Source organism: Chiroxiphia lanceolata, chromosome 5 (assembly GCF_009829145.1).
Source record: "Chiroxiphia lanceolata isolate bChiLan1 chromosome 5, bChiLan1.pri, whole genome shotgun sequence".
NCBI lineage: Eukaryota > Metazoa > Chordata > Aves > Passeriformes > Pipridae > Chiroxiphia > Chiroxiphia lanceolata.
Genome location: NC_045641.1, coordinates 5,794,731 through 5,820,400, shown reverse-complemented (window position 1 = coordinate 5,820,400; position 25,670 = coordinate 5,794,731). Strand labels below are relative to the sequence as shown.

Here is a 25,670-nt window from a genome sequence, read left to right as displayed (position 1 = left end):
CAGAAAAAAATTAATCCTAACTTGTAAATAAGAAGTGGATTCTCTTAATGATATGATGGGGCCAGCTCCTTTTCTTCTATTGAGTCTCTTAAGCAACGGAACCTATTTTACAAGCGCTGAAGAAACTTCTCACAACACTTGAAATACACTTTTTTTCTTTTACTAATGGCGTGTATTTGGGCCACTTCATAATTTAACTTCTTGTTGCATTTCCAAGGCTTCACATCTTTAATCTGGTGTGGTAGTAGATTCATTTATTACTGGATAGTGCTGTCTTGAATAGAAAATTTCAGCCCCTGGATCATCTTTGCTTCATCAAATAGATGATAGATTTGATGATAGAATCATCAAATGGTTTGGGTTAGAAGGGACCTAAAAGATCATTCAGTTCCCACACCCCTGCCATGGGCAGGGACACCTTCCACAGGCAGGAGAACCTTCCATTAGACAAGGCTGCTCCAAGCCCCGTCCAACCTGGCCTTGAACACAAAGGTTCAAAGGATCTTTCTCAAAATCGAGTTTTACATTTATTTGGCCTACATTGCCAACCTTAAAAAAAAGGAGTAAAGATCTCAGCAAGCTGTTGAGATTGCCTGAGAGACAATGCACGTGTTTTGAAATGGAGCTGATAACACTTTGGAAACATGAATTGCCTGTATATGCCTAGTTGCCTCCAATGCCTTCAGTCTGATGTGTTTCTGAATGGGTAAGATTCTACTGTTATATATGTGTTCATTTTTATCAGTGCTACTGGGAATTTGTATGACTAGGTAAAAACACAAACACACCCCTAAGCAACAACCCCCACAAGACCCTGGCACAAGATGAGAAAATTCAATTGAAAGGTTCTCGTGGTCATCCTGTACTGCTTCAGGAGAACACTAAATTTTTGCAGGTTCTTAGATCTGGAATAAGGTAGCCAAAGGTGGAATAATCCTCAACTTCACCCCATTATTTAATTAGGCAAACATTAACAATGGGACCAAAGAAGGTAGTGTATGAGGAACCTCAAAGATGTAAACCATATCAGAACTGCAAAGGTCTCTGTTGTGGGGCTCCACAACACAAGTAGAAGAATAACACCTTCCTAAGAAACCACTCTGGACAAAGCCAACCTATGAGAACATTCTTTTGTGTATGTCTGTGATGTTTATTATTTGTTTAAGAATCTCTTTGACATAAAGTTTTCATCTGTCAAAAGCATCAAGTGATACAGAAATGAGACAAAACTAACTCATTAAACAATTAAGAGATCTAGTTCTTTTGGACTTCTATGATTTTGTCTCCATTGTTCACTACAAAAAGTCTTGATTCCAGAATGTAGCCCCCCAATAAAGTTAAGGTCTTCTCTTTCTTCTGTGAAAGAATTAAAGGGTTGTGATTCAGCTATGAGTGCCTGTGAACAAAAGATGGATTTTTCAAAGGTACTTGGGTTGCTAAATCTTCTGGGAGCCAGAAATTTATTGGTAGTGACTAGGATACGAGCCCCTAAATGCTTAAATGTTTTTCTGCTATAAACACAAGTTGTTTGGAAAACTGTACTAAATCCAGTGCTTCCCTTTCCGTCTGTGAAACGTAATTGCTACAGGCTCACTGGAGAGAGGATATTTACTGGGCCACAGTTTAGTAAGGCTTATCTACACAAACACACAGGTAAATTAAGGCGGTTTGACTTGGAAAAGAAACACCACATTTCAGTTTTGTCATTACACTTTCAAATAGAAGGTGCAGTGCAACACTGTGGGATGAAGCCAGTCCGTGGTTTATTTTGAAGGTATAGCAAACTAACAATGCAAAGAACTAAGGAGCAAAATAGTAGAGGGGGAAATTATGAATTTTGATTTGTGGCAGTTCTTCTGATGGGATAAATTCAGTCCACCACATCCTACTCTAAAAGTTTTTAATTTTGCAAGGATGAGTAAAGACTGAAGTTTTTCATCAGGACATGCTGTCAGAAAAATGATAACCCTGTGTATTCCCCACTCTACTTTAACTGCATTTATAAAATCCTGGTGTCATCACTTACCCAAACAGACTATATTGCAATACCTGAGATATTGCTGGGTCTTTTTATAGGTTTTGTTGCTCAACAGTCATTTTCCTCTAGCTTGTAAAGATTATCTATGCATTCATATTCCATAATTCTATCTTTCAGAGCTATAAAGAGTTTAATTTTGATTTCTTTGAAACCAACTTCATGAAAACTGTTTGACCATAAAAACTAATTAGTAAAGACTCTCAGTGTTAATCTTGTGCAATAGACTATAGCTGGAGGATGCAAAAAGACCATTTCTTCCATAATAACTGCTGCATTCCATCATCTTAAGCTACACAGCAATGCAAAGGTAATGACATTTTTATTTTATCTTTTTATGATGGGACTCATCAATACCACTATCCATTTTCATTTTTTTTTCTAGCATCTGCTTGCAATATCCAAGCAAAGTCTATAGAGAATCATGCAATCATTTTCAGATGCTACTACACTGAAAATGAGGATTTGGAGATCCCAAAAAGCATTAATGCCATGCAGTCTAATAATACAAACGTTAGCTCTGCCTTTGACTTATTTGCATTACAGGCAGTTAAAAAGACCTGCCAAGAATGGTGCAAGACAGAGGAGTTGCCTCCATTCTTTGAGGGAAGGGAAAAATATTCGATAATAAGGGAGGCCTCTGACCTGAAAAGCATCATAGAATGGCTTGCCTTGGAAGGGACTTTAAAGGTCATCTAGTTCTAAACTCCCTGCTGAGGGGGGTTTGCTCCATTTGTACCAGCTTGATGAAACAACTTTCTAGGAACATTCAAGTAAGAAAAGCTTGATTGGAAAACCTGATATGACTAACATCCTCAGAGACAAACAGTTTTGAGCAAATATGGCAATGTGATTCCTGGCTGACTTATCCTCTAAGAAAAGCCAAAGAATAATGCTGTTTTGTTCGCAGTCCCTCCGTGGCTTGTGTTGCCCTTGGTGACTTAAGGAACTAAAATCATCTAATGGGAGTTACCTGGAACTGCTCTTCTCATTCATAAAGACCAGCGTAGTCCAAATCCGAAATCTTCAGTGGCTACCTTAGTACTTGTTAGGGAAAATTCTGAGAAGCTTCACTAAGCATCATGCAAGTCAGATGTTGCTTGCAATCAATTCTTCTTATTGTTTGATATTTGCAAAGTACCAACAGTGTTCTGCACCAGCAGGTATAGGCATGAAGAGAATTTCCTTGTCACAAAGAGATTGCCATTTAGATACACTGTGTACAGACAAAGGAAAGCATAATGGGAAGCAAAGAGTGAGTAGAGTAATTGAATGATGCATTTAAGCATACATTTTGTTATCTCTGTGGGGTTTTATGTTTGTTTTCTTTTTGACTTATTGAATGTGGTGTTCATACTTTTCAATCATTCATTAGCTAAACAGTTCTCTTGTGGTTTGACTAGATTAGGAAATGAGGACTGGGACAAGCTAAACCTAGGGAAAAGGTGGGTATTTTGTTAAGCAGAGGCAGCTCACATCACTTCTGGAATACCTCTTACTACTTACCCATTAGCATTTACCAGAAAGCTGCTCTAACAGACTCTGCAGAATTAGTTTATTCTTAACCCCAGTCAGTGAAGCCTTTACAGACAAGGTGGTTTGCTGCTGACGCTGCAAGATGGGCAGCCAAAACTCAGCCAACCAAATAGTTGGGATTTAGAACATAAAAAGAATATAGGCAGAATCTGTCTAATTAACTTGACAGATCATGGAAAATGGGCCATCTTTTTAGCATCTGTCAGTCCACAGACATTATTCTTTGAGAAACCATAATGGAATGGATTTATGGAAAGATCTATTTTTTTTCCTCCCCATAAGGAGTCAAGAGGCAAGTTGGAACAATCCATTTCACATTACTTTAGACCTCTTCAGAGAAGATGTCCGCACCTGAACCACTAACTCAGACTATGTGTGTTGCAAAGCCCATTGTCCCCAATTGAATAGGAAAAAAACCCCATACAACAACTTATTTTAAATATCTTCCTTAGTAAAAGTGCCTGCTTTTTTTTACTGACCATAAAAGAAGCACTGAACAGCCAGCCCAGATGAGGACGTCTGCAGAGCTGGTATCAATATGCAGTTACAACATGTTTGGGATTCATCTAAAGTCTCAATCAGTACTCCATGGGAACCATGGATCAGCAAATGTTTCAGGCCCCCCAAAAATACCAAATCTACATAGATCCCATGCAGTGGAGGTATCTGTCATGTATTTAATAGGTATCCACTAGGAACGTAGTGATGAGAAGGTATTTGAAATATGCAATGTTAAGAAAACAAGTAAAATTTTAAACACAAATAAAGCATTTAGAAAATTCCAAGTATTTAAAGTGGGTAAATTTACAGGTAGACTTTACATGATGCTGCCCTAATCTGAAGGCAGCTAACAGTACAATGAAGAAGTTAAGTACACAGAGCTAAGATGACATCACTGACTCACAGCTAGGACAAGAAAATACTTGCAAGAGTGATTTTATCCCATTTTTTAACAACAATGTAAGTAAAATCTCTCCCAGGCAAGGCAAGCAAAGATTGGTTGCTGTTTGGCCCTTTTCTTCAACATGAAATGCAGAAAAAATAGGTTCAGAAACCTTACATAGATATCCTCAATTAGCCAAAAAAGTCGTGCCTGTGACTATGGATATTATAAACTCTTGGAGCAAAAATCACATCTCCTTGTGTCCTTGCCCCTTACTGGGAAAAAAAATATCAAAACTCACCAACCTGACTCTAGTTGGTTTTCACCACCCCACTATTAGAATATTGCCAATGAAAATAAAATCTACATTCTAAAAATATAACCACAGTGTACATTCAGGGTTTCCAAAAGCAGTCAGTATTATTCCTTCCTTTTGAGGTAGAATTCTGTGTAAGTCTTATGTCCTCAGAAATGTCAGCTCAGATTCAGATATAACTTTTATACACCCATGATGCCCAATCCCCTCTTCACTCTGCATCCAAGAAGCAAGAAGTTCTCAGGACAATACAGGTGATTTGGATACAGCTTAAAATGGAAGATGATGAAGTCACCTACATTTATATTCGATGTTGATGTAAACCACAGCAGGTAACATTTCCAGTTGCTACACACAAATCTGTTTGGACATTTGGTGAACTCTCCTGTCCATACCTTGTTTCAGGGGCCAATTATCCCTGGCAAGGTGATTGTGATTGTACGTGAAGAGGTCCTTAACTGGTGCATTAGATTGTATAAGTGGAAAAGTATTCTTATATTTAGGGTAACAGTGTCCTTTCAACTATTCTTTCAATATTTTGTTTCAGATGAACCCAGAAGTAAATCAGAAACCACAGAACATGCTTGTCCAACAGGTTTGGGACTTCTTGGAGACTCAGTTTAATTAAGTGTGGGGGATTCTTTTAATCTCATTTCATAACACTGTTTTTTTTTATGAAGAGGAAAAAAAATAACTTGCAAAACAAGTATCCCACATTCTGAAAGCTCTTTTTGGAACATATGGTCTTATCCTTCAGAAATTATGAGTTCTCTTGACACAGGCTGTGACAATCAAGTTGCATATGAAGTACTGCTATATTATAATTACTCAGTTATGCCAGGCTTTTCAACAAAACTTTCCCAGAAGTTCCTGTCACTCAATTTTGAAAGTGCATTCAGGGATTTGAAGCTTTAATGAGCCTTGATAGAGTTAAGGAAAGGTCCCACCCAGCCTGTGAAGGCAATCTCTGCTCCATGCTGAGAGTCTTGGCAACAGTGAGCCCCAGGCAACAAATACCAAGTCTCAGGCAACTTCCAGAGAATTCAGAAAGCTTCAAGCTAGAAACAAAGTCTCCCATGAAAATGGCATCAACGCACTCCCATCTCTGGGGAACAGATGGATCCATCACGTAAAGCTTTGTGAAAGAAGAATCGAGCCAGGCTGGAAGTGTGCTACCGTGTTACAAACCCTGCTTACATTTCCTCAGTACCTTCCTATAAAAAGACTCATTATTGACATTATGTTAATACATTTCATGAGGGTCACCTCGTAGCCTCTTAACTTAATAATGGAGTGAATTTGGCTGGTGTATTAGCTCGTGCCCATGTGAGTAGCATTTTAAATCTAAATCTGAATTTAGTCCATATGGAATTTGCATCTCTTCCAGATCAATTCTGTACAACTGCAAACCCTGTGTTTTAAAGAGCTGTGCCCAGTCACTTCCCAGTGAAGTGCAGGGGTTTAGACTTTCTCAGCTCTCTCTTTGCCATTTTCCTTCTAAAATCCAAAGATTCCTGTCCCAAGGTTGCAGAGAAAAAAAAAAATTTACAGTGCTAAGCTCTGACAATTCACTTCAGCAGAGCAAACAAATCTACATTAAGCACATACATTACCCTAGTGAAAAGTAAGTACAGTTCAGGGCTGGGCATATTCAGAACACGCCTCTGTTCAGAGATATCACCCTGGCCCATGGACTGTAGCTGCAGAAAACAGTAAATCTTCAGCCACCCTCCTGACATCGCTGCAGCAAGCTGGATCCACAGATGGGAGCTCTTCATGGGTCAGCAGTCTCCAAACCTCCTGCTCCACGAGATGCAAATAGATCCTCTGAACACACCAAGGAGATTAACAGAGAAATAATTCCAGCCTGTGGCCAGATATTCATCCTGGGGACCTGCCAGAATTTCCACTCAGCCAATCCATTTTTAAAGACAGCGTCTTATTAGCGCCTTACAGTTCTTGAATTACTTTGTCGAGTCTTTCTAATGAGACAGCAATCTGTCCAAGGGTATTAAGAGAAGTAAATGATAGACCTTTACTTTCTGATTCGATTACACAGGTGTATTCAAAGGTTAGGGGAATGACAGCAGACTGGAACACCGGAAAACTTACTCAGAGCAGTCATTGGCTACATTATATGACGGAACAATCTTGCAAGTACTTGCATTTTGGCTTTAAAAAGAATGATGATCTTTTCTTCTACCTCCCCTAGCAGGTAATAGCCACAGTATCTTCACCTTTCCCTTTGGGTGAATGCCAGGACAACCTTCAGTCCTACATTATAGAACTTTCTGTATTCATATGCAATCTAAACAAATTCAAAACATCTACATCAGCTCTTTTTCTCCCATTTGCATTTTACTGACCTCTAATTAAACTGGTTCAGCAAGGTACAATCCTTAAATGCATTTTTCTAGTTTTGCTTCTGAACATACAAGTGATATCAAGAACTGACAAATGATTACTCCCAGAAAGGTAATTATATATATTTCATTAGCCAAAATGTATTCATTAACAACTAATACTCAAACCCACGCGACACATTCTCCCTTTACCGTAGCCTTCAATTCATATGCCAAACTTTTGCCAAATGGTTTGCCAAATGGTACCACACAGTGGGACATGTACATCACTACAGTTCCTCCCCCTCTGTATTATTTGAAGGAAATTAAAATTGTAATCCCAGTCTCAATGACACAACAGCAAGTGAAACTTTTCTCCCTTTACTTCACTTGTCTCCAACACGGACTTTTCCATGGGAACCCTGATGCGTAGGTGCTCTTTGAGTCAGCAGTGAAAACAGACAGGAATGATTCATCTCACTCCAATATGGAACCATAAAGGACTGTGGGATGAATCCCTTCACCTGAGAAGGTGGAGAGCTCCAGCTTGGCTTGTTTCAAAGCCAAGGAGGCATAACACAAACACCACATATGAGTCATATAAGTGGGGAACCACATGGAAACTCAACATGTTTCCGATGGAAATGAGGCTGTTTGGATTTTCACTTCCCTACCATAAAGTTTAGAATTTACATTTAAATTTTTTATTACATGCATTTCCCCCCTGTGCATACTTCCCATAGAAAAACCCAATCAAAAACTTCCATTCATAGATGAACTACAAAGCAAAAAAACATCTTCAAGGCAACAATTTTACACAAAGCACAACAGAAAGAATACACCCAAACTTAAAAGCTTCTACTAGAAGAACGTGAACAGGACCTTAGCTTTCACTCCTCCTGCCTGATTTGGGTTGATATGGTCCTGACACCTTGAAGAACAGGATCCCATCTGCAAGGGCTGTGCATTTGGGTCATGGCCACGAGGCATCATGGCTAAAGCAGCAGACCAAGCCAAGGTGCTGCTGCCTGGAGAGCTGTTTTGGAGCTGTTAGGGATTTGTGAAAAAAAGACCATAAAAATCATTCCTAGCTGGCAATTTTCCTCTACCATTAGAAGTGCATTCAACATGCAAGAATTAGGTGTGCTTTATTTCAGTTTATTTTCTGTCTTTCAGAGTAGAACTGTGTGTTTCTTGAACTCAAGCACTTCCCCAGCAAACTCACATCAGTTGAGTAATATCACATGGCTGCCCTTCTTCCCTGGTCATGGGAACACAAGTCACAGGTTATAGCACTAATCCATGCAACCTCTGTCCAAGCTTACAAGACACACACAAACTCTGGAACAAAGAAACCACTCCAAAGCAGAGAAATCTCCCTGTGCCGCATCCCTTTGATGCCCTCCATCAGTCCAGCAACATTTAGATGATAACATATTGCATGCAGTCACAAAAAAAATGTACTTTAAATAATAGCCTTGTTACAAATCTGTAAACATAGCTAAGAAGCAGTAATACCTCCCTTCATGCTAGTTTTTGGAACAGCTGCTGTCACTGTTGCAGACCATCTGCAGATAGGAAGGTAACTTAGCAAATACCCCCAAAATCCCTCTGCTTAATGAGCAGGTAAGGAGTGACAATCAAAACCAGAGCTGCAGCAAGAGATGCTCAAAATTCTGTGTTCCCACACTTCTAGCTCTTAGGGTTAATTTAAAGCTCTTGTTGGTGAATTCAACTTGGTTGAAGTTGAACCACTGAAGCCAACGCTGCTGAGAACTGCCCTGCTGCTTGTGGAAGCATTTCCATGAGCACCAGAGGGATGCAGTCTAACTCAGTCACTCTCCCTTTAGTCTTTAAAATAAGTGTGGTTTTATTTTTAAATATGAAGCTCAGTCATTTGCTCCATCTAATGATCACTCTCCGAAGATCTAAATTCCCTGCTTGGCTCACTACCGAGCTTTCCTGAGTTCACCCTCCGGATTTTGATGCAGGGCAAGACATCCTGATGCCTTTGCGAGGAATTAGATGCAGACAAGCTCAAGGAAAGGAAAAGAGCTGGATGTGTAGACAAGTGTTTGTTGTATGGGCAGCAGGAGGCAGCTCCAGGCGTAGGAGGTGAGAGAAGGCAGCACGCTGGGAGTGGGTGAAGGCTACAAAGAAAGTCAGCTCTGAGAGAGGAGAGTGAGGAACATAAGGAATATCACAGTGTGTGGGATGAGATGAGAACAGAGATGTAGGTTTTTGGAGAACTTTAAAACAATTATAGGTTTTTACCACGGGAGGTTCTGTTTGACTAGATCAGAGCACTTGCTTCCTTGTTACGTGCCTCGAATTGAAGCTTTCTTTGAAAGAGCTTGCTAACACTATTCCATACTTTCAATTAACATTTTATTTAAATGCTTTAAGATAGTTGCTAGATATATTAAATACTTACTGATGAAATCTTGAATATAATTTACATATCTAAGTCATATTTGCATTCAATAACAAGACAGCTTTCCAGTATGGAGCATGCCCCCTTTACTAGCATCTTGCTGAATTTCCCTAGCTGCAGCATTAATTTCAAATTCAAAAGGCTACAGATTTAGCTGGGAAAAAAAAAAAAAAGGAGGCAGCGATATCATCAATGATCAGTCATCTTTTCCAAATTTTAGGTGAACCATTGTAGAACCATTTTAACATGGTTCAGCCACCACTTGGACATATCCTCAGGAGTTTTACAAGAGACACAAACCTATTTTTTAATTTAATATTCTTTGCCAATTAAAAGGAGGGAAGAAAGTATTCATACTTTTCCTACAAAAAAAGCACAATGTGTCAGTATCTTTCCACAGTACATCTGCATGCTTCCGTGGGGAATTTTTCATTATAAAATCATATCTTGGTTATCAAGTCTCAGCACCATAAAGCACATATGGGATATGTGATAAAAAGGCCTCTTTTTTAACAGGAAATACTGGTAAAAGAGATTGGTGGTTGGAGCATATTTTTTAAGGAAAGCATATTTTGAGAAGTTCTACATGTAAGGAAGTCTAAGAAACATGGTGAGAGAAGCAAATGATGACTGATATGTTGATTCCTGAGAGCAGCAGCCCACTGGTGAGTGTTACACAGGCAGTACTGGACAGAGAAAAATCATGTGCAACTGTCTCTAGTTACTCTGAGAGGTTCTTACACAGGCAGAATAATATCAAAGATGGGTTTGATGGAGGCTTTGGGCTTTTGTTTTGGTTTGTGTGTCTTTTTCTTATATTAGTGTGATTTTTCTTATATTAGATTTGATGCTTCACCGTAAGATTTATAGACATCATAAATCTTATAACCCTCTAGAAGGTCAGAAGAGACCAGCTTTGATGCGTGAAGAGTACAGGGCAGGGGGAGACTGGGAGGAGAGAAGTAATTTGTGGCCTTTCCTTATTTATTGGCAATCCTTATTTCCTTATTTATTGTTTTTGTGAACTCTAGCCAAAGGAAGCATCACAGCTGAAAGTCAGGAGAAAACGGAACATTCATATCTCTTGAAATGGTAAATATTGGGCATTATAAAAGCCATAAGAGCATAAAAAACAAGGATAGAAAACACTGTCTTATTTCTGTGAAAAGAGGTTTGGGTAGGGGCTGAGAAGATTTTCCTGCAGATATTTCTTTCCAAGTCTGCCTTTCTCAACTTTGCCAGCCTGTCTTACACAGCAGCTGCCCCATAATTCCAGATGAAGAGGCAAATCACTGGCTTCCTCCTGAACAACAACTCTTACACTGCTGTAAAGATAAACACCTCCTGCCCCATGTTTTCTATTGGCCAGCACCCATTACCAAGCCCTACAGCATTCCACAAGTTAATAAAATATCACCTACCTAAGACCAAAATTTGAAAACCTGCTTTAGAACAGCAACCAAACTTGCATGCCAGATTCTAAACATCTGCCTGAGCTCTGAATTTTTTTTCCAAATGGGTGAATAACTAAAAATGTCTGTTATGTCCCTGGCACTGTGAGACAAGTTCATGATGGGAATTTATTTCCCATTTGTGTCACATTATCTGATGGAGTTGCTGAAGAAAGTCAATCACTCACAAGATAAAATGGAAGGCAAAAGAAATAAGGTTGTCCCTGGCTGCCTTGCTCTAACTATACAGCAGCAGAAGAAGTACAGCTGACAAAGGTTTTCTTAGTTCTTTAAAGTAACTTTTAATTTATTTATTTTTTTTAATCTCCTCAAGTCTTTGCCATTCATCAGACTCGCTGTTTTTGCAGAAAAACTTCAAGCAATCAATCTAAAACCTCTGCATTAATTCTAAGAGGTTCAGAGACCAGAGAAGTACTGGGGTTGTGGCACGAGTTCACACGTAGCTCCACCAAATCAATATCCCCTTTAAACCACATCACTCTTTTTCACCTTGCAACTTTGGAAAGAGAAGACATAAGTTGCTGCTTTAACTGAATGTCTTAGTTATATGATTTCTTTTACCATTTCTGCATGTGCTGCATTATCCCAAGGGATTCTGTGGGGTTTTTTTTCCTGCTGCAGCTACTGAACTGTTATTTCTAGAGGCATTCTCCATATCACAGAGGGAAAGCATCAGCACTGCATCATTTCTATAGGAGAAAGCTAACAAGAACTGCCAATTAAAAGTTTCTGCTACATTCAATTCTTAGTGAAATGAATACTGTCTTCGGAAGTAGGAGGCAGCTGTCAAACACAGCTCTGGACACAATAGCGCAGCTCCTCTGAAGAACAGGTCACGGGGGGAGGAAATCAATAAATAAAGTACCTTCATCATTAATCATTTTCTGAATTTTTAAGTCAGCCAGAACATTTAGAAGTTGCACTTTGAGTTTCTTTTATTTTCCACTGCTCAGCTTGCAGCCTGTGCTTTGACTGCAGAAGTTTCTGCTGATGCCAGGGCCGGCTGCTGCACCAAGCCCGGAGCTCCTCTGGGGTCAGAGGGGCAATATCTATTCTGTTATTAGAGAAATTACTCAGAGCAATTTCACAGTTCAGCAAAACAGACTTATTGCTTGTATGCACTGTGTGTGCATGCCTTAACAAGCACTTAAAGTTTTTCTACTTCTTTCATTGAAACATTCATCTTTAACAGCTTCAGAAATTTTGGTAAGCATGGCTTCTTTTCCTACTTAAATTTAAAAAGGAATTACTCCCTTGCATATTATAAGGTTTATAAGGATATGGACTTCCCATTTCTGCTATAAATTCGGAAACAAAAAAGTAAATTTGATGCTTTAGATAAGAACCAAAAAATGTAACAAGTGGCTTTTTAGTAATATGATTGCTTTTATTATTGCATTCTGAATATTCAGTGTTAGCAGCAACCACCTCTTCTTGCACACTCCTTTCCAAATTCAATTGCTTTATCCAAGTTATCTCTGTTTATTTCTGCAGGGGCAGGACTGGGGAAAAGCAATGCTATTTCTGCAATATTTTATTTTATTTATTCTCAATGAAAATGAGAAGGTCTTTTCTACAGCTGCACAGCCTGTAATGTCAGATCCAAGCAATCAGCTAAAAAAAAAACCCATAGTCACTTTGCAGGTTTAAAATAAAAAAATAAAAAAAAAAAAGAAAAAAAGAGAAAGAAATCAATTCATGTTGTCACAGCCTATCTAGAGTCATATTGTCCCCAGCCATTGATACAGAATAAGAACATCTGGGGATTCAATTACTCATGACATGAATAATAGTATTTCATTTTTGTTAAATAAAACTTTATAGTTGCAGGAACTTCTGCTTACTGCACCATGCAATCCTGGAATGAGAGTTACTATCAACTCTGACATGCCACAGACTCTTTGGCATCCAAGAGCACATCAGTGCAGGTGCATCTTCATTCCCAACAGAAAATCCTAATAAAGAAAATAAATTTTGAACACCTAGTTAAAAGATGGGCTCCTGAGCTCCAAGCATAGCAGGTTTCTTAAATGTCACAGCCACCTTTTAAAAGCTTGAATTAATAGCCTGGTTCAAAAAGGCACACTTGTCCTTTGAACCAAACTCAGTGACACCTGCAGTTGTCCAGCACTTTTGATCAACCCCAATCATATCTCTAAATATTAGAATTGGAGCCATTTAACTTCTTATTTTAAGCTTCCACTTTATGATTATCAGTTCACGCTTCAAGAGGATGCTACCAAAACCTAGTTGCTATGTATTTAATCTTTTTTCTTGATCAAGTAGAGCTGCCTCTAGTCTTAGTGGCAAAGTTGGGATCAAATCAGAGGATATTCATTTCACAGCAATGAGTAAGCAGCAATACTCATGCTAAAATTGCACTGACTTGTGCAATCACTTTGATATCAGCGGGACTGTTCTGCAAAATTAAGCACGTGAACCATTGTGACATTAACATCTAAAAGTTCAAAAGCAAAATATAGAGAAAGGGCTGCAAGTTCACTGCTTTTAGGGCTTTTTTTTCTGTATCAGGTGAAGCCTAGTCTTGTTTTCCCTCTTTCTTTCTCTATGGGCATTCATTAAGGTTAGATTACAGCAAACAGCCATGATTTGCATCCACTTTACAGCGTCACGTCTTTGCTAAGCCTTAAATGTCCCCTGTGGAAAATGATGCAAAAGCTCTAAAAATTCCAAGGGTCTGGATGAAAAATATTTTCCATTATAGCCCAAAGAAGAGAAGCGCCATGCTGGCACTTTGCTGTTGGAGAAGTGCTGTGTAGGGCATAACTTGTAAAATATACTGGGAGAATGTCCACAGAAAGTGGGGCAGGTCCTCAGTGGCTCCAAAGTGGCAAAACATCACCCCTGGTAAGAGACTTACGGCACCACTGTGAGACACTGCTCCAAACGTGGGAGTTTGGGCCTCTGAGCCTTCTGCTGACCACAAGAAAACTTTACGTGCTGCCTGCTTCTACTGGCAAGATGTAGACAGAAAAATTGTCATCATCTCACAGGAGGAATCTCAAGTCAGCACCCCCAAAAATAAAAAACAAGCACCACTTACTGCTTTGCAGGTCTCGTGTATGGCTTTGTGTAATGTTTCTAGTCCCACTACGATCATTGCCTTTTAAAACTCTGTAACATTTATGGACTCCAGTAAAAATGTTTTTAATATAATGGAGATGAAGTATAAAGTGTTAGCATTGAGCACCAGGGAATGTGTTAGGTTTCTTCTTTTTTTATTTTTTTAAAGCTCTTTCAATAATTTACTGAGAATTGTCTAAGATTAGCTTGTAGTTCATAGCCCATCTTTTGGAAACAATCAAATAGTTGCAATTTTTGTAAATGTTACAATAGCAATGATTTCATAAATAAAAGCAAAGCTCAGACAGCAGAGAATGTTGAAGAGAGCACTAAACCAGAATCTCTGCTCTTACAGGAGCGTCAGTGTGGGTTTCCTGACATTGCTCCATCCCACGGATCTTACCTACTGCTTTTCTGGGACCAGTGGTAAGGATGATATTTAAAAATTCTGTATATGAGTAATTAATTTCTAACTATTCATAAAACATATAATAGTCTATATTATATAATAATATAATGTATTATATTTGCCTTGTCCATGACGTAGCAAAGATACTAAGAGAAAGCTTCTCAACTCTGCCACATTAACAAATCTTCCCTTGACTTCAGCTGCTGGTTTGCTTCTCCAGAAGATGATGTGTATAAACTTCTTCTCCCCCACTCCCCAAATTATATATGTTCATCAGAAGTTATTCCCACAGGTTTCATCCTTTGCATTGACTTTCCAAATAACATTATTCTGGTGGTCTTAAGCACTAAACCCACACTTTAGCAAAGGATACATACAAACGAATAGCTTCGAACTATGGCAACTAGTAGAAATGAATAGCTTGGAAGTATTTCAACTGAGCTGGAAAATGAAGTGAAGAGGGGAAAAAAAGGCTTAGTTTTTTAAGTTGCTGTTTCTTATGTTGGAATGGTATCTCAAAATCCACCTGTAATGGTCCCTTTCTCTATCTTCATTCAAACTGCTTTTCAAAGGCTCATTTTCTGAGCAAACCCAAGAAATACCGTTCCCGTGTCAGTCAAATGTTCTCCACAGACCAATGTAAATTTAACTTAAGCCAGCAAGATATTGCAGTGCTATTAAGTGGAACAGATAATGAACCTAAATAACTGCTCAATCTTATTAGTGTAGCCCTCATACACCTTCCATGTTTCTTCAAACCCTGCTGCTTAGCATTCATACTGTCTGATTTGAGACTAAAATTAGATTATAGGAATGCGTGCTTTTTACAAGAGGTCTTCTATTTGTTTCATGAAGTATTTAGTACTCTTTAGGCGCTGTATAAATAAAAATAATCACGATCTTGGAATTCACCTTCAGGAATGGAAATGAAGAGATCTGAGTCCTTTCATTTCTACTGCACGTTATCCTCATCGGGCACGTTTAGCAACGCTTTGTAAAATGAGTTAAAACGATGCTTGGAAGTCTGGTTAAGGTGAATAACAGAAAAAAGAGTAAAGAAAAAAAAAAAGGAAGGGAATATGTCTCTAGTTTTAGAGTTTCACAATAGGGAATAAAAACAAAAGCTCTAGCAGGCTTTTAAGATAAAGGTCTGCTGTCAGATTCATTAACGTTTGTGAGAGCAGCTAACAAGCGATGGGGAAAAATGGTTGTGGATTCCAAAACCAGGACTCTGAGTAAAATCACTTACACCCATGTTAAGATTCAAAGGCTATTTATAATTAGGAACCATTTCAGGATTTCAAGCCACGATTTCTGAGGACTCTGCTCTGTGAGAAGAGTTGCTGCATTCTGGGTCAGAGCTGTTATCAGTTCCAACAATCATTTCTGTCCGACTTTCCCCCCTCCTTCCCAGGATCTATATTTAGGACTTAAGTACCAAATATTGAAAGTTTTTTTGAGGTTAAGCATGCCAATGTCCTTAAAACTCCAGCAGGCATTAGCTTACATCACTTGGCACTTTAACACCTATAAAAGTTAGGCTGCTCACCTTAAATTAAAGCTCTCATCAGGTGAAATGTCTAGTCTATGCTATTCCCCCAGGCTCCATTTTCAGGCAGCGGAGAAAGAAAAAACAATTCCCAAGGTTGTTCACCCTGCCCTGAGATGAGGTACCTATTTCTCTTCATTTCTCCCCTGGTTCTTTCCACAGAGGACTTTTGTGATAGCTAAATTTAGGCAATGTAGGTAATGTGAATAGTGCCATTGGTATCTTAGCAATTTTTGAATGCAAGTCATCAGTAAGCACATATGGATAATCACCTCTATGCTCCTTAGGCTCCTCTTAAGATTTTAAAAATGTCTGTATAGAAAGGGATCAGATTACACATAACTGTGTTTTAAGATTAACATTAGCTGTAAAAAACATATTTCAAAATGGCTGTAAAACAAAAACAAACAAACAAACAAAAAAGACATGCCAACAAGTACTCAAAAGAATAACTCCATGTCACATTTTAAGGATATTGAAGCTTTACTCAGGAAAAATAAAGGTCAGAATAGAGAAGAGACACCCTGTGTATTATTTCCTCAAAAAAATCCAGATTTGCTTACAATAACATCAAACTTGTTATTCCTCAAAAAAACCAAGATTCACTTATAATAACATCAAACTTGTTACCATCCCAAATGATTATTGCAATTTATATTACAGTGCCTCAGAAAGACCAAACACCATCAGGTCATTCCTCTACAGCAGATACAATGGGTAATAGGCAGTCGTGTTTGCAGTGCAGGAAAGCAGCTCAAAAGTTAGATGAAAGAAAACAGTACTTAGAAATCAGCATCTGAGACATAGTAAAAGGTCAAACATCAGATTTTGTTACTTTTTTATTTTAAGGGAGTGATTAGTTAAATTCAGGTCTCATTTCAAAATAATGACTTTCTTTAGAAAATAACAGGCATCCAAATTATGGAAAATCTGCTCTTTAAGACAGTTGACTTGAGAACATTTAAATATCGAGGGCTGGAATCTTTTGCTTTTCTTTTTAATGATGTCGTTTAGTAAAAGATAGAAGATGATATCATTTCCAAAGACTAGCTCTGGATAGCTGCATATAGTTTGACATTCAAGATATTTTAATGTTATCAGCTAGCACTGCCTGCCATCCGGGATGAGTAATGTTTTCTTGACCAATTATTTATGTGCCTCTTAACAAGAGTGAGTTTTGAGAAGGGATTTATTTGATGGTGGAAGGCAAAACTTCTGTGTTAGAAGAGAGGGCCACAAACAGACTATGCCAAATCCCTGCTTTATTTAAGGGAGAATAAAGCTTCAGTAAATATCATATGAAGGTATGGAAAATTCTGTCATAGTTTGGCAGAGACATTCATATGCTGTAGGTGGATGGGTGTTTAAGCCTGACATGACTGGCAAAGCAGCACTGGTGACATGGGAGGACATCCACATTATAGGAAACACGAGGGGTGAAAGGTATGACCTGGTGTTCTCAGGGGGAGAGAAATTGCTTGGCAGAAGACCTCACCTGGAAGGAAACAAAAGAGCAAACACAGAAGCTAACCCCAGCTCCCACCGTCCATGCAAACCCAGTGAAGACAGCAACTGAGATGTCAAGCTGGTCTTTAGTCCATGCCCCTGTTACTGTCAGGAAAAATTCTTTTTCACTTTTTAGTAATTAAAATGCTCATAGATGTTTTATTAACTCACTCTACAGAGTCACATAGATTTTATAATTCATCCAAGCACTTACAAGTAGTTACTTGTGTTAGGCTGTCAAGACAGAAATGATTCAAAGCCTTGTGTACTGAGCTTCTTGGAAGACATATCATTCCCTAACACAATGGTATTAGAAAGATTGCTGACAGTTAGTGATCAAGAGATTTCATTTTGCTTGTCATATGGTGGGTTGTCAATTCTTCTTTTCCCTTCAGATAAAAGCTTAGTTGCATTAGATTTCAATAACGGTGAAGTTGCAGGTTAACACTTTTCAAAAGTACCAAAGTGACTTCAGTACTTAAATTCTATTTTCAAAATGCTATAGACACCCAAGAACAGAAGTCTCTACAGTAAATGGAACTCAGACATTACTAAAGAAATTTATGGAATGGTGGAGAATAAAACCCCATCTCAAGAGATTTATAGTTTGTACCCTAGTCCAGACCACAGGTTTAAAATAGATAAAGTTCGTAGATTACTAAAATTCTAGGACAAGGCAAAGACTTACATTTTCATTTTTAACACGTTTGCTTTCACATCGATGTATCCTTTGCAGATTTCCTCTAGTATTTCCAAAAAAAATTCTAAAAGACAATTTTAAGATGGTCCTCACCACAAAGTACAAGTTTCCCTGAGTTATCCTTAAGATTTAAGCAGGGGCTGCAGGGATATTTCTACAAATTTGTCCAAGAAAATATATATGCAAATTATTTGCCTTTTTTTTTTCCCCAACAGCTTAGAGGAGGAAGTGACTGTTTAAACTTTGCTCCCCCCTCGAGTGAAATGTAAAATTGAGCCAGTACATAAAAGTGGAAAAGTAGCCTAGATTTTCCTTCTGTTAGTACTAACCTAGTATTAAGCAAATAAATAATCCATGCGGTTAGTCTATATTTAAAATATTTGTTCTTCTTTAAATATAAAGTAACTTTCACAGAAACAAACAGAAGTGGCTAGAGACTGAAATCATCCCTTTGATATTGAAGCTGAGTATTTTCTCCTTTAAGCTCCAAACATCATCTCCCTCATGCCCACAGGGCTTTCCCACTGTGCTCCAGCACTCCAGTGTTCTCATTCACTGCTCCCCTCACTGCTGAGCTCACATGATGGTCTGTGAAAGGGTGGTTACAAGCTTATGTTCCATGAGATTTCAGGAGCTTATCTTCATTCATTAATTGTTCTGTATTATGTTTAAATGGTGAATTTTTCAAGTTAAATTGTATTTCTTCTTATACTTTTAGTCTGCTCTGTTATTTCAGGTACGAACCATCCATAGATGTTGAGAACAAACACAGTTTGAAATAGAACTGCAATAGCAGCTATAGAACATCTAAAAGGCAAAAAAAATAGGCCAGACCTTTATTAAATTTTAAAAGTATGCCTTCGCTACACTCTTGTAAAGATCCAAATAGGGTATTCAAATCTCCAGAGATCACCAGTATAATTTCTTTATCATGTTCCATTTAAAATTTAATTATGTAGTCTACAACAAGAAGTATCTGAGTACTCTAAATAGGTCATGCTATGAACAACTTAATATTATTATAAAGTTTTCCTTCTGAAGATCTGTTCTTTGATGTGCTGTTGCGCACAGAAAGCCTTTCTTCGAAAAAACAATATACATTCATAGCTATAATAATGTCATTTAATATAAAAATTGTAAAGCTTCTTTATCACATTTTAAGTTTGAATTTTCAATTCTTTCCCTAGCCTGAGCTTCCTCAAATCATCAGGAATAACTGGTAAATTAGAACTGACACAATATAATTGTGCTGAATATTTTTATATCTTTCTACGAGCAGAGTTAATCTATTAGCTTTCCTTCTAAATGATGTCCACCAACTCACATTTTTCTACTTTTGTCTATCAATGTTACACATATTTCAGTGGAGAAGAAGTGTAATCTCTTCTTCCTCTTAAATATAATCAGTAGAGAACCATCAGCAGCATTTAATGGAAAATTACTATATTAAAAAGTCACCACTGACCAAGTCACTTTGTTATATTTGCTTTTTTTGAAAAATGTACACACGTGACCTTTGTTCGTTACTATAGAAGATGAAAAAATATTCACAATATTCTTTTCTGTAAGTTCTGACTAATTACAGGGCTTTAAAGGAGCAAATCCCTAACTCCTCTTCTTTAATTAATCTATAAAAAATTCAGAAGGAGTTCTTGAGAATTTTCTTTTATTTTTTTTTTTATTTTTCAAATGACAACAAAAAAATTCTTGCCATCAGTGCCTAAACTTTCCTGACAGCCAGACAAAATATTCCAAGTACAGACACATCTGTTCACACTTACATCATTTGCAGTTGAAAACCCCCTTTCACCAGGTTTACAAATGCTTGAAAAAGATTTGAGCAATCCTGGGTACAAATACATCCATGAGTCATTACTGCTCCGAGAAAAGGCATCTTGTTTATCTGAGGATTTCTATAGTTACAGGGGGCTTGCTCTGCCCCATTGCACAAAACACAAGAAGCACAGTGATTATAGGAAAGTGGTTATTAATTTCAGCAAGGTGCAACACCTAGAATTTTCTGTGCTGTAACGTAGTTTCAGGGTGAAGATGGAAGAAGATGTGGTGTTGGTGGGGAAATTAGACTATTTCACTGTTATGAATTAATAATAGCAAAGTGATTCTCTTGAAGTTTGAAAGAACAAAAAATATTAGATTAGTACATCACACCATAAGATTAAAAACCCCAAAGAACTGCTTGTTTAGAGAGATGTAGGAACAGGTGAATCCTGAAGGCTGGAGGACAAGCCAACCTGCACCCAGCTGGAAACATTTGTTTTAAATCATGACAAGATCATTCAGTTTAATATTTATAACACAATTACAGTCCCTTGTGCACATTGCTGGTATAATCTGATTTTTACTTGTGACATCTTGCTACAGTTGAAATTAAAGCCTTGTGGTAATAATTCAAAAAGCACATTTAGACAATCATTAATGGCAAGTACAAAACAGGATGTTTATTCAAGCACTTATGTATCTCATTTTAACTTTAATTTGAAGTGGAATTCATTTCTGCAGTATAAGAACTTCATGTTTCCAGTATATTAGTCCTATAATACCTAACCAATTGGGGTATGCAGTCAAACTGGAAATATTTTAGCACTAAAAGCAGTAAAAGATACAGCTAAGCATTGATGTTGACATTCCTAATCAAGGACATGGCTACTCTGTTGAATCTCTTTTTTTTTTTTTTTTTTTTTTTGGTAAGTATGAAGAATTGCAATTATTTTTCAAGAAAGATTAAAAAAATCTTTTGTGTCAGGTAGGCCTGATCATTGGTCAGCACTTCAAACACTTGGTAAAATTTCACCAGCATATTTCCTTGAACAACTGTGGATATCAAATGACAGCCATAAAAACAAATTTATCTATTAAATAAACTAATTACATAAATCACACAAGTTTGTACCAACAGAACAAATTGTTTACAGAGTGGGAAAAGCACCACATATAGTGAAAATATACATTTTTGCAACTTATCAATATAAGCAAGTCAACTAGTATATACCACACACACCCTAAAGAAAGGCAGGTATTTTTTCCTTGCCTTAGAAGCAGAAATAACTTATATGTACTACCATGTTTAAAGAAAACTGAAACATTCCTTTTACATTATATGTTTTCTGAACTACAACACTGCTTTTAATCAGAGGGTAACAAAACCCCCCAAAACCATGACACCACTAAAACCCCCTGCATCTCAGAGAGCAAAACTGGTGACAGAAGGTATGAGTGGACTGAGAACACCTTTTTTTTAACTCACAGGCATCTCTCCTAAGTGACAGGTTACCATATCAGATTTTTGTGTTTCCCTTCTCTCCAACTTTCTGTATGATTACAGCATTTTATTGCACCCTCTGACAATACGTAGGCAGGTCTCTCTTCAAAAACCTCTCTCACAGCCTGGGAGTCTTGTCTAGTTCTATTATTTTATGAAAAGCTTTCTCAGCACAGAAGAATCTGGTCTAAGCTGCTTTCCAAATGAAAATGTCTTAAGATCACAGTGTTTCTTCCTCCTACCTCCAGGTTTCCCTCCCCTCATCCCTCAGGTGAGATGTAAAGCAAAAGCCAAACCACCTGCAATGGGTATAATTGCACAGCTGGAAGGAAGCCACAGCTGGGATTTTTCTCATCAGGAGCACAACTGTGCTGAGCCTCAAAGCCACTTCAACACATTGCTTTAACTGTGTGGGTTTGGCTGTGCCAGTATTTCAGTGTCTGTGGCATGCAGCCCCAGTTCTCAGTATCCCAGCAGTTTTCCTTAGGAAAAGGATCACGTTCTGGCTCAAAAGGTCGTGCTTCTTTCAGCACCTTCCAGACACTGACACACAGATGCAGTTTAGAGCAACTTGCTTACCTTGGTAATGTTCCAGATAACTCTGTGGCAGTCTCTCTGAAAGACACAAAGTGGAAAAAGATTATCTCGTGTTTTAAACAGCTATAAAATTTTAAAGAAGCCTTTATACTGCTTGTATTTTGCAGGAGTGCAGACACACGTACACAGACACACGTACACAGCTTCGTACGCAAACGCGTCGCTTGCAGGTGCGATGTCCCCATGATCATATACAAAAGAATGCAAAAAAAACAGATGACGGAGTGTGATCTAAGGATTTCATCAGAATAAAGTCCTCCGTGGTACAATTACTCATTTTTTTAGGCATAAAATTATCACTATTTCAAATGCCAGCACTGCATGATCTTACATAGCCAAAACGCAGCACTGGGCCAATTTTCCTGTGGAAAATGTTCCCTTTTTTTTCAAGTGTTGCAGCAAAAGCAAGACATTATACAGTTCTACAATCATGTTATGCACTGAAAAAAATACCATGTTAATGTTGAATCTTCTTGTGGTGGGTTTAAACTATAGTTATTTTCCAAATACGTGACTTCATATTTGGAAGTGTTACTTGTCTGAAACTCTCTTGTGGGTTTGCAATTTGTTTGAGGGAAGCTGAGTGTGAGATGGTGAAAGCAGGCTAATGTAGTGGTATGTCACACTAAAGCACAATTAAATACATTATCATTAGCTAAGTACACAGTCCTTAAAATACATCCCAGATCTACCATCACTGTATGTCCTTGTTCCCCTCCCCAGCACATTTGCTTAGACCTCATCCAAGCATGAGGAAAACAGTTGGATAGCTCCTTTTCTCCTTTCTCTCCCATTTATTAGGTCCTAAAAAAAAACAGCAAGGAGGCATAAGGGGGTTTGTTGTCCTAAACTGGACCAGAGGTCCATCTCATTTCATGCTTTTCTCATCCAGGTATGAAATCTCTGCCCTATGGTTAAGTTTGCTGCATGAAAGGTAACAGGTTAGTTCATACCCTGTTTGCTTCAGCTGAGATACAAATTGCAAAATTTCACATCTGTAGCTTGGAGCTTTACAGCTGAGGAACAGAAAATCCTTCCATCCACTTTTACATATGGGGGAGGGAATCCTTTTTATAAAGGGTGGTGGTAGTAATTAAGACAGGTCTCAAAATCTTCCTTGCCTTAACAATTTCCCAAACTATGGATCTAATGATCTCTTAGGATGGAACCAAGTCTATGCATTTTTGTTGCAAGGCTATAAACCTTATATATACAGTTTGAACCTCCAAGCCTAATTTATTTATGAATCCAAAGGAAAAAAAAAAACAAAGAAATATATTTTTGAAGGCTCTTCTAGAGTTTCACCATGTTCTGAAGTGACTTTTTTGATGAGGCAACTACAGAGTTATTTTCTTAAATACCACAATAACCCAGAGCTCCTCTTCAGGAGGTCTTTCTAGATCCCCCTTGCTTTTTGGCACCATATGAACTATATGAGCAGCTACAAGGGCCTAATTTTTTTAATTATAATTTTTTTTTAATTGAGCATCCCACAGTGACACCCAGGCTTTTTCCTTAATAGTTACGCTGGCAACTGTGGACTCCACTACAGTGTCAGAGAAGAAGAAATGGGCCCTCTAAACACGCATGGCTATGCATTTTCCACTGAGTCTCTACCTCTAAGCTGTGCAGTTTGCTGGTCACAGAAGGTAGCCTGAAACCTGCCAGTGTTTTGCTTCAAAAGGCACAGATCAGAACTGTGTTCAGTGGTTGCAAAGAAGAATAAGCAAGAAATAAAAAGATGGGGCACACCCTTTTTTTTTCACGCACCATTCATCAACAGACCAGCAGATATTGAAGCCACCTCAGAAGAGCTGGTTCCCACCCCATCTTAGGCAGATGGGTATGTATTTAGTAGGTGTCTGTGATGAACAAAGTCCATGATATAAATGACATCAAAGGTGAGAGCCAGGAGCAAGAGGAAGTGAATGTAAAGAGATAAGAAAATTAAATTAGAGTGGAGTGATACAGACTTGGTTTCTATGGGGTTGTGTGATACAGCTGGACATTTTAGATATTTTATTTTCATTTATCTCCTGCACATTGGTATCACAGAGCCTTATTTTCCAAGCCCTACTCATGGCTTACACAGTTCAAAGAATTAACATAATATCGTTTGTAACCTAACAAAGAACCGAATCACTAAATGGTTCCAACAGTCAGGATTTTTTCCCCTTCCACCACTGGTCCCAGACATCATCTCTTTTCACTGAAATGCCTTTTTTTTTTGAGGGAAAGAACCTGGACTAAAAAGTCAGGCCGGGCGTTTCTTTGTTTCTTTTTCTAAAGGGGTTCCATAGCATTTAGCTACCTATTACTGTTCTAATAGCAGAATAGCCCAAACCTTATTGCTTTAGGGTGTGGGAGCACATTCTATAAAATAGCAGTTGCTCATCCAGCTTAAAGAGACAACCAGGCAAATCACAGGTGGGTACTGCAGGAAGCATCAAGGAGCAGAATCAGGTAGGTCTAAAAGAGGATGTTAAACTGGAACCACACTGTCAGCTTCTGAGCAGAGCAGTGAGTGATTGGTGCATTTAAATTTCTAAAGATTTTCATTTTTGTTAAATAACCCTCCCTACAAGAGATGTTAGAGTTGTGAAAACAGTTATTAAATAGTCGATATAGTGGTAAAAATTCTGAATGTGATCAGAATGTTAAACAAAGACACTGCAGGTCTTTAGCATATACATTTTTAATGTAATTAATTGTGTTGCCAGTTTCACATTTGGTCAGATCAAATTCCAATTTTAAGCAAAAATATGTAAGGTAATGATTTTTGAAATATAGATCCATCTCAAATAAAGCTCAAACTTAGAAGTAAAAGAGAAGTCTGATTACTTCCCAACTATCCAAAGATTTCACTGCTTCTCATCAACTCAGTAAACACTTATACCATAAAAACAAATTAAAACTCCCTTTAGATGATGAAACTAAAAATATTTTCTTAGAAAACAAACACAATTATCCCTGCAATGTCACTGGAAATAAATGGCATGTGGACTGCTGAAGATGGTTAATGTCCACTGTAAGTGTCCTATAAATATCAAGAATTGAAACACTGCTCTATAAATATATTTCATTGGAGTTTAAAAAAGAAAATCTTATGGAGCAAATTACTCATCAAGAAAACCCTTAAAGTTTATTTAAAGATAATGGATACTCATTCTGTAGTATTTCAAGAAACTGAAGCTAGACTTGTACAACCAATTTTCAGGCCCCTAGTACTCCCCAATGACACACACAATAAATGTAACTCATAATATACTGTATCTACAGGGAAAAAAACCCACTTGGATAAAAGCAAAAGAAGGATAATACTCAAAAGGAGGATGAATATAAGATCACGTATTTTCACATCCTGTCTATGATATGAAAAGATGACCTTGAAAAAGGGTGAGGATGGAAAATTGAATGCTTCATCAGAGCTGCCCCGAATTCCACTGAAATCAGTGCCAATGCAAATGGCATAAGCTAATGTACAACAAGGCTAAGGTCAGAAGAGGACAAGGCTGTAGACCCTGGAA

At 37.9% G+C, this 25,670-nt stretch overlaps 1 protein-coding gene across 1 annotated transcript in view; it reads right to left on the bottom strand.

Annotated features, from left to right (window-relative positions):
* The window catches only part of CELF2 (CUGBP Elav-like family member 2), a 374,279-nt gene that overhangs the window by 285,101 nt on the left and 63,508 nt on the right, over positions 1-25,670 (bottom strand). The window contains 1 exon segment of the mRNA XM_032689527.1: positions 22,126-22,161. Coding sequence (XP_032545418.1) covers positions 22,126-22,161 — 36 coding nt within the window.